Source organism: Passer domesticus, chromosome 8 (genome assembly GCF_036417665.1).
Source record: "Passer domesticus isolate bPasDom1 chromosome 8, bPasDom1.hap1, whole genome shotgun sequence".
NCBI lineage: Eukaryota > Metazoa > Chordata > Aves > Passeriformes > Passeridae > Passer > Passer domesticus.
The window spans coordinates 29,247,818-29,262,421 of record NC_087481.1 but is presented as its reverse complement, the minus strand read 5'-3'; the positions used below and the strand labels follow the sequence as shown (position 1 = coordinate 29,262,421).

General features: G+C 41.2%; 1 protein-coding gene across 9 annotated transcripts in view; it reads left to right on the top strand.

Annotated features, from left to right (window-relative positions):
• ARID5B (AT-rich interaction domain 5B) overlaps positions 1 to 14,604 on the top strand; it is a 150,953-nt gene that overhangs the window by 57,557 nt on the left and 78,792 nt on the right. The window contains exon 1 of one of the 9 annotated variants that reach the window (XM_064430002.1): positions 2,928 to 3,025. The exons of the other annotated variants lie outside the window; for them this stretch is intronic. Within the exon in view, the coding sequence (XP_064286072.1) occupies positions 2,938 to 3,025 (88 nt within the window). The 5' untranslated portion in view covers positions 2,928 to 2,937. Of the gene's footprint in view, positions 1 to 2,927; positions 3,026 to 14,604 lie in introns of those variants that run through there. 9 annotated transcript variants of the gene reach the window in all.

The window sequence follows — 14,604 nt, the reverse complement described above, 5'->3', positions numbered from 1 at the left end:
GAGAAATTCGCTAGGCTGGTTTCTAATGTTACCAGAACCTTGAGATATATTTACAACCTTGTTCACACTCCTGCAGTTTTAGGGGGCAATTCTCCTCTCACAACACGTTCGTCATTCCCATTAGTGCCAAGGGGAGTTATGCATGTGTGTCATGAGTGGAATAGATACCCACACAATTCAAGGATCCTATAACGAATATCTCATTTAAGAAAAAGGTGAGAAACATTCACTCTTGTCCTCCTCCAGGTTCCCCCACATCCCATTCTCCTCCTGTGATTGAAGCTAGTGAATATAGATAGAGGATGACAAAGTTGCTGCTGTGTTCCTGAGCATTTTATCCACAGCTGCTTCATTTTTTTCACTCATTATTACTGAGAAACAAAACAGCCAAAGCCCAGATGTTCTCGTCGCCCCCAGTTTCTTTAAAGTGCGCGCTGGTGCATTTTAAAAGCCTGTTGTAAATCCCCAGGGGAGGCTGGCATCGTCAGCCTGTCCTCCAAAAGGAGGCTTCATTGTTGCGACACCAGATCCACACCCGATAAGAACAGTTAATTAGGAACCGGGGCTGAACCTGACGGGATATTCAAGAGCAGTTCAGCTTTCAGCATGTCCCACCCCACCTGTTTGTAGCTGAGCCTGGTGTCCCCTGCCTGGCTGAGTTGGGGTGACAGTCTCTGCAGGTACTTAGTGTCATTCACACATCCCGATATTAGGTGGGCTGCAGCCCGGTGCTGCGGGACCCTTCCCCTCCCAGCATGTTCCCCCAGCCAGCTGTGCCACGTTACCTCATCCTTCCATAAGTCATTGGCAAAATACACACGTTCAGTGTGGTGCAGAGCAAGTCTGCTCAGTAATTCCCCATTGCTTGGTGTTGGAAGTCTCTTGACTGACCAAGCTGCAGTCTTTCTGCTCATCCCTCTCCTGGCTGTCCCTCCAGGCCTGCCAGGGGAACCTTTGTGGTATTCGCAGTGGGAAGGGTCTGTTGCTTCATTTATGTCCTTCCATGTGGTTCCTGTTTTACTTTTTGGGTCTTGGTAGACTCACCCTCTATCAGCAGATGAATCACATTCCTGAGATATATCCTGGACTTTCCATCCTTGTCAGCTGATGAAACAAAGAGAAGATAATTACAGGATCAAAAAAAAATATAACAGCAGTGAAGTGATCATCAGCAAGAGGGGTGTCCTTGGCAGCCTTGTGGGTGATTTGTAGGCTTTGGTGTATCAGTGATAGGTCCTCACCCGGTTAGTCACTGAACCTCACTTTGCTTTGTTCACTGCCAGTTTATTTCATTCTCTTTCTCTCTTGAATTCAACCATGTTTTTGCTATGGCAAGGTCATGGGATTATTGATTATTTGTTTTTGTTAATTACTAGTGACTTTAACTTGATATTCTTTGCAATATCTGTGTGAGCTCTTGTGGGAAACCCGGCTGAGAGGGTATAATGCAATCTTAATGCATGCTTTTCTCTTTAATTATTGTGAAACCACAGTCTCCACTTTTCTTTCACACTGACTATTTCCAAATTAAAAGCTTTGTGGGATGAAAAATTAAATGAGAAGTTACTATAAAAATCTATTTTAAGAATCTCAAATGCTTCAGCTCCATCTTTATTTTTAGTTTTCTTACTGCCTGTATGACCCTTACTTGTGACAGTGTTTGTCACTATACACTTACTGTCTTGTTGCACAGAGAAAATAGATTAAAAAGTCCTTTTACGCTTGTGTTTTTAATCCTCTGTTCAGATACATAAAAATGTGGCCCTGTAAGTTCTGTGGTACAGTAAAAAAAAAAAAAAATAAACTAACCCAAATAATTTTGGCAGTTCAAACGCAGAAACTAAAAATAATTTAATCTGCAGTGTGAACATAGTTTCATATTTATACTAGCATCTGGCCTCAGGAATTGAATACTCCATTCTTTAAATAGCTTCACTCTGGCTCTTGAATGCTTTGTGACTAGAACATTACCCTACAGTCATACACCTTGTTTACATATTTCTGTTAAAAGGCAAAAGAACTTACAGTACTTCAAAACATTGGTACAAGCTCCCTCCTCCCCTCTTGCCTTGGAAAAGAGAAGTTAAAAAGAAAAAAGTGCGAGTGGTCTGAAAGTGCATTTTAAATTTAGTTCTCTCAGTTTGCTACTGGGTACATATTTTACTGTCATTTGTGTGGAAAACTGTAGGAAAAATTTTCCAAAGAAAATGTGTGCCTTTCCAGATGCCCAACAGTAGTCAAACACAAATTTATGTACCCTTCATCAGTTTGTTTTTAATCTGGCAAGTATCTTTGTCTTTGCCTGGAAACAGTGGGTGTTTTTTTTGTTACCTGTGTGGTAGAAATAAGGATCCAGATCCCTGCAAGGGAAAATAGATCAGAAGAATGATCTATTCAGAAAAAATCATAATAATGTCATAAAAAGGTAACCACTATAAACAGAAGGCTAATGATTAGCTTCTTGCAATCTTTAGGGACAAAGTATCTCTTTATAGTTTTATGATCCTTGCCCAGCCTGACTTTAGGAGGAATTGCATTTTCAGAATTACGTATTTGTAACTTCAGCTAGCTTTACAAATTTAGTAGATCCCTATTTAGTGTCTCTTGGTGAATGTAAGTCCAGCCTAATATTCTTAATGCTATTTTTTCATTCACATGTCTTGAGGTGAACCTAGAAGCAGAAGAGAAAATATCCCATTTTTAAACCTTAATCCAGAATCCATTCGTATGAGTCACTAAAACAAAATCATAGTGGTTTGGCTAAAAAAGGCTTCATGTCCACAAGGGAACGTTCCTTAAAATGCTGGCACATTTCCCACAGTGTTTCTTGAATGTGTTTTAGATGTTGCCTTTGTGCTATTGTAAAACATCAAAGATTAGATGCTGCAGTTTGGTGCGTGGGAGGCTCCTGGTATTTTGGTGGACTGGTCAGTTTGAATGAAGGCAGTGGGCTTGTCCCTTGGGAGGTGCTCAGCCCCCTCAGCCGTCTGTGCTGCTCTTCCTGTAGAGGAGCCTTCCAGCTCAGGTAGGGAGAGCATTTCTCTTTCTTGTGGGAACTCTTCCACGCTGCAGCACTGGCTTAGGCTTGCTGCTGTGGTGTTCAGAAATACCCTGCAGCAGCGTGAGAGGCAGGGAAATCAGGCCCCGTCTGCCTTGGTGGAAAACTTTGAGAGTAAGTTGTTTTGTTTTTGCTACCCAGCTATTAGAGCCCTCAACAGGAAGGAGTCTCTAGGACAATCATCCCGCTTGGGTTTTGGGAGGTCAGTGCTCTTTTCTGTAGGTTTCAGACCAGCCTGGGACACTGAGAATGTGAGTGCCGAGGCTGTACTCCACTGTGATTTCCAGCTTTGATCCTCTCCTGATGGAGTGGGAAAGAGGTGGTGCAAAGCTGCATAGGATCAGGGGTGAGGATGGTTGGAGACAGCAATAAGGGCAGCTTCTCTGCCTTGCCACTGGGATTTTTGTGAGCCTTCTCTGAGGGAGGGTTCGTGCTTGTGTTTTACGTTTTTTTTCTGACCTGGGTCCCCTGACTTGCATATAGTGAATGAGAATGGTGCACGATTTAGACTTTGGTGATTTCAGATACCATGTGATTCTAAGGCACAAAACATTTGATTTATTGGGTAAAGCCTATTTAATATCTTAAAAGCATAGAGTAGGAGATCAGATGTGAGCATAGCAGCCTTAAAATATATTCCCTGACAACATAGTTAAGAATGTTTAGGTCTATATGAAATACACAGGAAATGAGGCCAATTTTTTCCCTGCTGTTTTGATGGCAGGGTCTGCAGGGGAGATGGAGAGTGTGTGGACAGGAATTCATGTGTTTGATAATGTGAACCCAGCATATTTGCACAAATGGAATAGGAGCATTTTTCACCCTCTGCAGAAGAAACCCTCTGCAGTAGTTTCTCTGCCTATTTGAGAGACTATGATCAGATATATCAGCAAATCCATGTAAATAAACCTGAAAAGTGATTCCCTCATCTCTGGCCAGTTGTGTACAGTGTTTGCACAAAGCAGTACCTCTTCTCCATTTCTTGTGGCTCAGGGAAGCACAGAGAGCTAATTCTTAACAATCAGAGAGGAGGAGAGGCTGCTGTCCTCTATCAGACCCTTCTTCCCTTATCACCTTGTAGATCAAGTTATCTACCAATATGAAAAGGTTTGTATGTTTACTCTGAGAACACTTGTTAAGTGTTCTAAAACAGAGGACTTTCATGAACAGTGAAGCAGAAAAGCAGTTGCCAGAAGGACTTGTAATGATTTCTGATCATGCTAATGTTTGGCATTGTCTTCTGCTGAAAAATTAAATTCCCAGAAATATCAGACTGCTTAGTGTATGGCTGGTTTTCTTAAGGAAGCACTTAATTTTCCACTTTTAAGGAGAGCAATGCAGTTAAAGTTCTTATATGAAGAGGAAGATTGTACCAACAGTGCTTGGAAATTATATTGTCCAGGCGGTAAAAACATATTGAAAGCATTGTTTATACCTTGCTGGGCATGTGGCAGATTTCCTACTTAGTCATGTAACATGTCTTGAGCAGCAGATGTTCTTAGTTGGGCAAGTAACAAAAGTTTTGCAAATGTTTGTTTGGGTGGGTAGAAACTTGGAAAATAAACTGTGTTCAGTTTTCTCGACTTATTACAGTGGTTTTGTCACTTATGGTTGTAGCACCTCCAGCCACAGCACGAGCTCTCAGGAAACAAGCCCTTGTTTCAGGTGGTGCAAAGAGTGCCCTAAGCTCACTGGGGCTGGCAGGGCATTTTGCCTTCATCACTGAAAATTATCTAGACATGACAGAATGGGATGGCAGTCATAGAAAAAACAGGATTCCAGTTTCCACTGTACTCCTTTTCCCTCACAGCATGTGGGACAATTCTGTGTGTGCCTCCTTGAGATCTTTGCCCCAACTATCCATAAGAATTTCCCACTATGTCCATTTCCAGTTCACCAGCCAGGTACCCAAATCAAAATAGGAAACAAGGCTCCTTGGAGGAGCATTCCCTTCCACCTGGTGAGTGACTCCAGGTCCATGCCAGTGATTGCTGACTCCCAAGGCAGGAAAACCTCTTGTATGTGATAGCCTGAACACAGAGACCAAATTTATACCAGAGTGGATCCTCAGTTTTTGTTTGGTGCTAAAACTTCAGGCAGAATCTGTCTTCAGAATTGCTTCAAGCTTTTCTTTTCAGTTAGTTTACCTGCATAACTGGTATCAGAAGCGCAATTGCATGTAATACAGTTGATTTTTCCATTCCAGGATCCAAATGTTGAGGTGACAGTCACTGCTAGGCACTCTGAAGTTCAGGCTTTCCTGCTACAGTGTCTCTCAGAACTAATGTCCTGGTTTATCATTCTGTGTTGCTGGCTAAGTGCTGTGTAATTCCTGTTGAGCTTGGAGACCCAGTGCAGCAGAGCTCAGGTGATGTGCTCTTCCAGTGTCCGGAGTCCACAGAGCAGCAAAATGAGCAGCTTCTCCAGTGCTGTTGCTAGACCTGACTGTAAGGTTGGGAGTTTGGGAGGGCATTATTTCAGTCATTGTTTGGCTGCCAGAGATAGTCACACTGAAGACTTGGCTGTGGCACACTCTGGCTTTAGTGAGAAAGATTGGTTATTTGCCCTTTTCCTACTAATTGTGACTTTTCCAGATTTTGCTTTCTGGATACCATCCCTTCCTGTTTTCCAAACCTGTGATACTGTAGGCTTGAATTGCAAGGGGTGTTTAGCATCCTCAGGCTTGTCCTCATGCTGGTGCAGGAGGAGGCAGCTCATGGGCCAGGAACAAAATGCTTGGCACCTCTCAGAAATTCTCATCTCACTTGCATCTGGTAGAAATGCACCCCGCAGTTTGTTCAGTTGCTCATCATGAGCACTGTGGCTACTGTGCTATTCTTTTGCATATTCTCTTCTTCCTGGGTATTGTAGGAATTACTGCATCAGTTGAGTACTGATGAGAATGATTAGATGAGAGTGAAATGTTATGGGTCATTAAACAAACAAACAACCCCACCTCCATTTTATTGAAGGTACCTATAAATCTCATCAGTTTTCTGCTTTACAGCCAGTTGATCAAGGATCTGTGTGAAAGGGCGGGCTGTTCGCTTAAGGCAACTCAGACTGCTTTAAGTGGCTGTGAACTACTTTTATAGTGCTACCAGTCTATTTCATTTCCAGAAAGTGAAAGTTTGAAGTAGGTCCTGAATCTGGCTTCTCACATGTGAGATCATTTTGCTACCCATGACCTAGAAACCAACAATGAATGTGTAAATTACAGGCGAGAAGAAAATTCAGAATTGACTGTAAGGTGAATGGAAGTTGAATAATTCCCTGAACTTCAACTGTGAAAAGAAGAAAAGATCACTCAATTCTAAAACAGACTTCAATATGGACAAAGAAAATGTTATTTTAGTATAGATTAAACTCATGACTAAGATATAGATGGATTATTGTATCTGTTTCAGATGTAATTTCATGCCTGAGAATTTACATTGAAGGCAAACTGGTCTGGATCACATTAGCAAAGGCCCTGTTTTGCTGTCAGTTTAATTAAATGGAAACTGCTGGCAAGGTGACCTGAGTAGGTTTATAGAAGCAATACTATTTTGTATGTTGGAGCAGGAAACTGTTAGGTCTTCCAGTTTGAAAGGGACACAGAAATGAAATCTGTGATTCATTCTTGTTTACAAACTCCTAGATAGTATGTGCAATGACCTTAGTGATAAATTAGCTGCAATTACACATTATATAAGGTGGGCTTTACAATAGCTGCAGACTTCATGGTTATGAGAACCATGACCTTCGACAGGGAGGTTAGAACATGAAGTTTTTCCAAACAGTGCCTAGATCTTCAAAAGTATTTGCATTTCCTTCCCTGTTTCATGTGAGTAGATTGACAAGATGTGTGGTGGGTGTTCTGTTTGCTCACCACAAGATTGTTGTCAGGCAGAAACCCCCCAAAACAAAAAAGCCCGCCCTTCAGGAACATTGATTTATCTGTTAACTGTGTCTGGCATGCTGCCTTTTGGCTTTGATTTCAGAGAGAAACATATTTGGTTACTTTAATAGGCAAAAGCACTGAACCTGACTTGTAGGGGAAAAAATTGTTTTCTTTCCCTTTTTCAGTTCTGTTTGTCAGATCCTGACGTACTGTATCGTAATTGTGCAACAGTTCCAAGTTGGAGTAAAGAAAAGTAGAACTAGATGTCAGGCTCCATCAGCCTCATTATTTGAGAGCCAGCTTTTCTGGGTGACTCAGTGGGACTGAAAATGCATGTTTATGCCAGTTAATAACCACCCTGTGACACCAACTTAGATGATATCAAATGCTTTTTTGTTCTCAAGAATTGTTCACATCACCTATTTATATCTCTTCTTTTTATTTACGTTGTTTTTTTATCTTAGAAATTTTTGCTGAGCTGGAGTTGACTTGTCTTTCCCCCCCAGATATGTTTGTTCACCATTTTTTTTGCTTCTTTCAGAAATACTGAAAGAGAAGGATTTTTTTTTTTCCGTGTATTCTTTGACCAAGGAAATCTAAGTCTTTACCTGTTTTTGGCTGCTTCTCCAATTTGATGATACAGTGTGCCAGAGTAAAAGTTGAGAATTTGAAAAAGCAAGTTTCTTAATCATGTTACAGTAATTGTATAATTTATTCTATATGTATACACAAACAGAAGATGATTACACAGACATATGCTGATGGCTACATAGCCATCTCTCATGTGTGAAACTGCACTTATCTCTTTGTGTGTGTACATGCAACTGTATATGCTGCTGAGCTCCAGTACCCATAAAGCACTTGGCCAAAAGAGTGTATTTTTGAAAGGCTTAACATTCCTCACATAAGTATCAGAAGTAATAAAATACATAGCTTGAGACCTACAAAGATCAAAAGGGAGAGGAGGAAGAAAAAGAGTTTTTAAAAAACTGTAATAGCAGCAAGAAAAACAGAACAAGGAGATTGTTGGGAGACCTCCGTCCCTGTGAATGCAATGTTTTTTCAGGGAAGCTGTAGGAGGAATCCTTGTTTTAATATTGACTTCAGTCATGCTGTAGCCCAGTGCCTCCAGTAAGCATGAAGCTCTGCATGGCTGGAAGGTAGGTGGAGATGAGATTTGGAAAATGGTCACGTAACTGTAGGTGAGGGGAGGGAAGAAACTCTTCAGCTGCCATCAGTGCTTTTGCCTCTCCCAGTAATGCAGTCCATCCCAGAGCATCTCCTGGTGATTTCCTGCTTGGTGCTCACATCTGCTTGGTCTTGTGCCTTAGCTGGGCAGTGATCTCCCGAGGCCCAGCTCCCAATGGCAGTTGCTTAGCAATAATTAAAAATGAACCAACCAGCAACAAACTCTCTTCACATCCAGGGGCCATCCATCAAAGCTGCTCCTCAGCTCTTGCTTGTGTGTGCTAGGGGTAGAAGAAGAGAAGAAAGGGTCTGTTAAGTTTTGATTCTGACAGTGGTGAGGTAAGAAGTACAGAGAGGTTGGGGAGGAGTTAGTAAATTATTTTACAGACTGCCCTGGCAGTGATGGCCCTGTCCCAGCAGGCATTTGGCTGGCTGTGCAGAGCTCAGGTTGCTTTGTCTGTCTCAGCCTGGCTCCCTGGTCCCAATGGCTGCATTGCAGGCTCATCCTTCCTACTGTGGCATTGCAGGATTCCTCAGTGGAGCTCTGCCAGTTGTGTTAGAAAGCTGTAAGAAAGAGAAATCTTTGTGGAGGAGGTGCCTTTCAAGGCAACTGGGAAGGAGAAAAGACTTTCCCAGTTGTAGTAGTGGTAAGAATCAAAGCTGGTAAAAAATTTCAGTCTTGAGAAAGTAAAATGAAATTCCTTAGCAGCTAGTTTATTTTAGTTTTTCTTTTCCTGTTCTGCTTCGTGACAGAACTTCAAATAATTATGTTGATTTATGATTACAGGTATTTTAAATCTGTAGTATGCTGAAACAAAGCAATGCCAGCTTATTGTTTCTGGCCCTATCCAATTATACAATTGAATTTAGGCATGTAATAATGTTACAACAGAAATATCCATCATGATGGATTGAATTTCATGAAGTACAACACAAGAATATTTATAGCTCCATTCTTAAAGCCACTTTTTAGTGAAAATGTGCCTCCTTGGTATGGCCTTTATAAACAGGAGAAAATCTGAAACTTTTTTTTAGTCTAGCCCCAAACATACCACAACCCATTGCCTACACAGGAAGGGGGTGTAGGTTGATGATAAGCAGAAAATGATAGAATAGAGTAATTATTTCCGCTAGAAAATGAGGATCCGGCATTATTTGTACAGTAACGCAAAGTCATTATTTGGCTATGCCACTGTAATGAAACAATAAAGATCATACTTAATTTAAGTATCAATTCTGAAGAGACTTCTTGCTCTCCCTCTACTATTTTAACTATTAAAGCAAATTTGAATCGCTAGTTTAGTTTCCCACTGTTTTTTAGCAAGTGGAGTGGGTAAAGCCTCCCCTCCTCCCATCTCTGTTTAAATGTAGACCTTTGGCATTCCAGAAATCTGACCTTGTTTGTAGGGAATGGCTCATTTTTCTATAATGTAATATGAAGCACTCTTGTGTTTTGATTCCATGAACTAGAGAGTTTAATGTTCCAGCTTGCCATGATAAGGATATGATCTGGTTAGAGATAGAAACACTAAAGGAAATTAGCTATTGTACTATTCTTTAACATATTGTTTGCCTAGCAGTTTCATTTAGAATCATTTGGAATAATCTTGGAGTACCTTTTTAAAGGATTCTTTTTTCTTTTTCTTTTTCTTTTTTTTTTTTCTTGTTGTTGGCCTGGATAAAAAGTGGAGCTTTAAGATATTTCTCCTAAAATAAATGTGAGGCCGCCTCATTTATAGTCAGCATGCCTTGATTACTTGCAGACATGCTGGAAATTTACATGCGCTTTTCTCCATTATAAAACACTGATCTGTTCAGATCATTAGCTCCCTCATGACTAGAGTTTGGCAGCAAGCCAAGGCAGGCTAAATCTGTAGCTGTAAATCGTGAGTTGAAATAGCAGAAAGTGGATTTGTAACTTAAAAAGTGTAAACAGTTTGGAAAATGAAGTAATTTTAGAGTATGATTGATTGCCTTAAGATTGCACTTTAAATTAGCCCAGGGTCTCCACTGCAGATATATGTACTAACTGCTCATTATATATTTTCACTTTTCTTTGGAACAATGCATTGTTGGTAGGCTTCGAAACAATGTATGTTTCTCCTGGAGTGACCTTTGAGGAAATGAATAGTTTTATTGTGTGTCCATTACTTTGCCTGGAACAACATTTTTGAGTTATTAATTTGCTGTGGTCTATAAATAAAGGAATCAAAATGCAAAGCAGCTGTATTATGCTGCATATAGTTCATCAAACTTGTGTTTAAACATCACCATTTGAGATTTGTAATGTACTGTATAAATAATTTTTTTTTCTCCTTTGAAAAAGAAGTAATGTTTTGCTTAGCCTGGAGATTGGTCCTGTAATCTCATAGAAGCAAAATTATTATTTTTAGCACAAACAATTGGTGAATGTTCTGAGGGAGTGCTGCACTGCATTCCCTCTTTCAAGGACCCTTCACTTAATTGTGTGTCCGTGGGCTATGGGGCTGTGGGCTGAAAGGGAAGGAGTCATTGAAGGGCACATTCAGGAATGTGGAAAATGTTAGCTGGATTTGGAGTGTTAAAATTTTAGGGCATCGTCTGCCCTGCTCTGTCTGTGCTGGTCGAGGGCAGTTAAGTAGTGGGTGACACAGCAGCCTGGTGATGGAAGAATGTAATGCCATGTAATATCTGTTGTCTTGTGAGCTCTGGCTGTTGGCAAATGGTGGCTGAACCATTGCTGCTCTTTCCCAAAGAGACACAAAACCTCGGTTTGTGATTGTTGTGTTCCATTGATAATGTTCCTGCCTACCCAGGATGTCTGAAGTCACAAATGTTTTCAGTGTGGAGTGACATCTCAGTGTACCTTTGTGGGTGTAGACATGTAACTTACATGTATGTGCTGAGCATCTAGACTGTGTGCAAACAGTGCTGTGGGCTTTGACCATTGGAGAAATTAGGAGTGTAAAGGTAATAAAGTGCCGTTAGTGGTGGTTACAAACCACAATACATAGCTCTGACTGCTTGAATAGATTATATAATAAAGACTTACACAGTTTTGTATCAGTGTGTTTTTCATCTCTTTCCGTGTTCTAGATTTGGTATCTAGCATTCAGTAGATACATAACTCTGTTTTGTTGTTCTTCTGGAAGCTCCTTTCCCAGAGAAAATTCTTTCCCAGTGTTATTACTCCTCCTTGATCTTTCCTTTGTCCCTCCACGTTTGAAATGAAGATTTGCACTTGTGAAAGAGGTATGGCTGAGAGGTCTGAGCACAGGTCTGGGAGCCAGGACCTGCTGGGTGCTGAGCTCAGTGACTCATTCAGTGGCCTTAAGCAAGTCAGAACATCTCTGATGAGGTTATTTCATATGTAAAACAGGGGAAATAATACTTATCTGTCTACCTGCCTCATAGGAATACCCTGAGGACTAATTAGCGTTCATTAAGTGCTTTGAAATAGGCAGTGCTATCTATTATTAGAGCAGGTTCCAGACTAGCAGATAGTGTGTTAGGGTTGTTTCTTACTTGGGAGCCTTCCTTTCTGCTGGGTGTGTGACCACAGCCCATTGGGAACAGAGCACAAGCTCTGGTGTTTCTGGAAGATTGGCAGGGCTCTGCCGAGCCCTTCCTAGGCAGGTTCACTGGAGACTCAGTGCTCGCACTGAAAACTTGGAAAGAGAGTTTGCCTAGAGAAAAGAGTGGGAGGATACTTGCTTGTTCTCCTCAGCTCATAGGCATAACTTGTCCTGAAATCCTTTCTCACCCTGCCTCCACCTGAGGCCTTTTCCGATAATTCAGGTAGCACGGCTTCTCCTCTTTTCCAGGGATGTTTTCCTGGTCCTGCAGAAGAGGAAGAGAAATCCTGTATTAGTTCTCAGGAGGAGTGTGGGGCTGGGTTGGTATGTTCCCATCACAGGGAGCCCTTTCTTATTCAAAAAGCCATTCCTCTTTCTTGAAGAGCAAATACTTACATTCTTTCCCTTCACTGGATAACAGACTCCTTTGCAAAGTCCTTAGAAGGCAAAATCTAATTTTGGGTATAGGATCCTAAACTCTGCAGGTGTGTGTCTGCTGAAGTCTGGGAGTCTTTTCATCATCATAACAAGGAGGGTTGTCACCTGACCGGCAGCTTCTTTTGTTCTCTGATGCATCTTCTCTCACCGTATACTTTTGTACCTCTCTCAGAGATGCCATAATAATCTAGTTCAAAGAACCCAGCCCTGTTCTCACTGAAGCCCACATGCCTGGTCTTTCTACCAGTGAGACTAGGACTCGGTCCAAATTACCTGGAGAGAAGCTTTATTTCTCTCCATTTGCTCTTCACGCGTCTCTCAGGCCATGAGTAATTTGCAATGAGACGGGAAAGCCTGTGTGAAATTTTCCAAGGGAACTTTCTCCATTTTAATAACATTAATGAAATTGCTTAACACTTCATCAGCTTTTTCAGCCTATGTTGCTGGGATTTTGGTGCTTTCTGATTTTTCTTCAGTACCAGAGGGCCCTTGCCTTAAAAATGGGACTGAGGGCTCATACTGAGCATTTGGACCCACTGTTGAACCTCAGTCCCGCAGAAACACTTTTGCATGGCTATTGGTAGATACCATTTTGAGGAGCTTCTCTGCCTCTTCCCTTGTGCAGGAAGGGGAAGGAATCAGGAGCAATTGTCCCACAAGCTCTCACATGCCTGCAACTAATTCTTTTTCCATAGAAATGAGGTTTTGCCCCAGGAATACCTAATGATATGACCTCGGTCGCACAGGAAGGCCCTGGCACTGCTAAATTTCAGCACAGTTGCTTTGTTTGTCTTATACTGCATATCACTCAGTTTTTGGTCCTTATATCCTAGACAGGGGTGTAAGTTAGCTCCCTTTTCTTTTAGACCTCTTTCTTATTACTCCTTTTCAGCTCCAGTCTACTTTGTTGTGATGCAGAATGGGATTAAATGAGCAACCACAGTCTTATGAGCAACCAAAGACTTACTCATATGCCTGTAACAGCTTTCAAGCCTACATTAAAAAGCTAAATGAGCAACAGTTTGGGGGTTATTTGGTGCAACCTAAGTTCAGTTAGGAGGTGAGGGATTCCAGGTAGCTGGGGAAGTATGGTACAGGGCAGTTGGGTCCGTGGCCTGGAGTTTGGCAATTCCTGTTTGGTCTTTCCTCAGTCTTCATGTTGAATTTGATCTCTTCACTGCAAAGGAGGAGAGCCTGAGTAAGGTTCTTTTGGGGAACAGCTATATGCTCCATTGGGATGAGACAGAGGACAGCAAATTCTTGGAAAAGTATATATGACACTAGCATTTTTATAATTGCTCTTTTTTTGAAAAAGAAATGGCATCTTGTTTCTAATTCCAATTTTGTGCCACTCCTGGGTTTAAGCATTATTACACTGCAGATGATAACACGAGTTTATCTGTAAAATTCTTAAACTGTGGTTTTTGTTTCCCAGCTTGACTTCTTTTTCTCTTCTTGTCTTTGATTGGCCTCCAAAAAAGTTATTAACATGTTGCAAAACAAATACAAGGGGCCACTGAAGCTTATTAAAAATGGTTTCTTTTGTTCATATCTGGCAGTTGACAAATTGTGTTGTGCTCTATCTTATCTGCTCCCGTGTGAAAGGTTACATGAGAAAATGGCTGCAAATAAATTGCTATTGAATATTGTTGAAGACTAAGCATACAGCTTCTCTATTAAGGACCTCTTTTAAAGCTCTCTATTCAGACTCCCCCCTGCATGTCTCTCTAACACTTGTCTGTTATATTATGTTTGGCACAGAAGGAAACATTAAACAGAAAAGCAACATCTGACTGTGGTGTTTCTAGACCCTATTATCCCTCTGTCAAATGTCCACATGAACAGGGTACAATTTTTGTCTATATTGATGATGATTTTTGAAGGCTTTACAAACTGTCTTCATGGTGAAATGCTAGAAACAAATGAAATTGAAAAGCATATTTTTACAGCTTTGGAAATCTTACTTAAATCAGTGTAATGAGACGCACTCAGTAAAATGTAATTATTCTCACTTCTCCATGTGTCAAAGAAATCAGCAGTATGGTTAGGGAGGGGAGGGTTACAGTGAGCTTGTTATTTTTATACAGAGCCAGATACTGCTTGTGTGTAGTAAATTGTAAATAGTAGATAATGCAGTTTTTATGTGTATTAAATACCCTGCCAGAATTAACGGGGTTGTTACTTCATTAAGGGTTTCAAAGAGGGCATAAACGTCAAAAGCAGGGCTTGAATGTTTAAATCACTGGACCGTTTCCACCCTCCACCCCTCGTGTGGCAGCTCCGGGACCGGCAGCTTCTGCGCTGCTATTTCGAGGAGGGCGCAGTTCCTCCCAATTTTCAGAATGATAATGAAAGAGCCCCGTGTGAGACACCAAAATAAGGCTTTTGACTCATACTTCTGGGTGCAGTGGAAAATGAAGGCGGTTGATTCTGCCGCAAGGAAGAGGTGATGAATCAGTCCCTTATAAGTAGGGCTTGCGTTT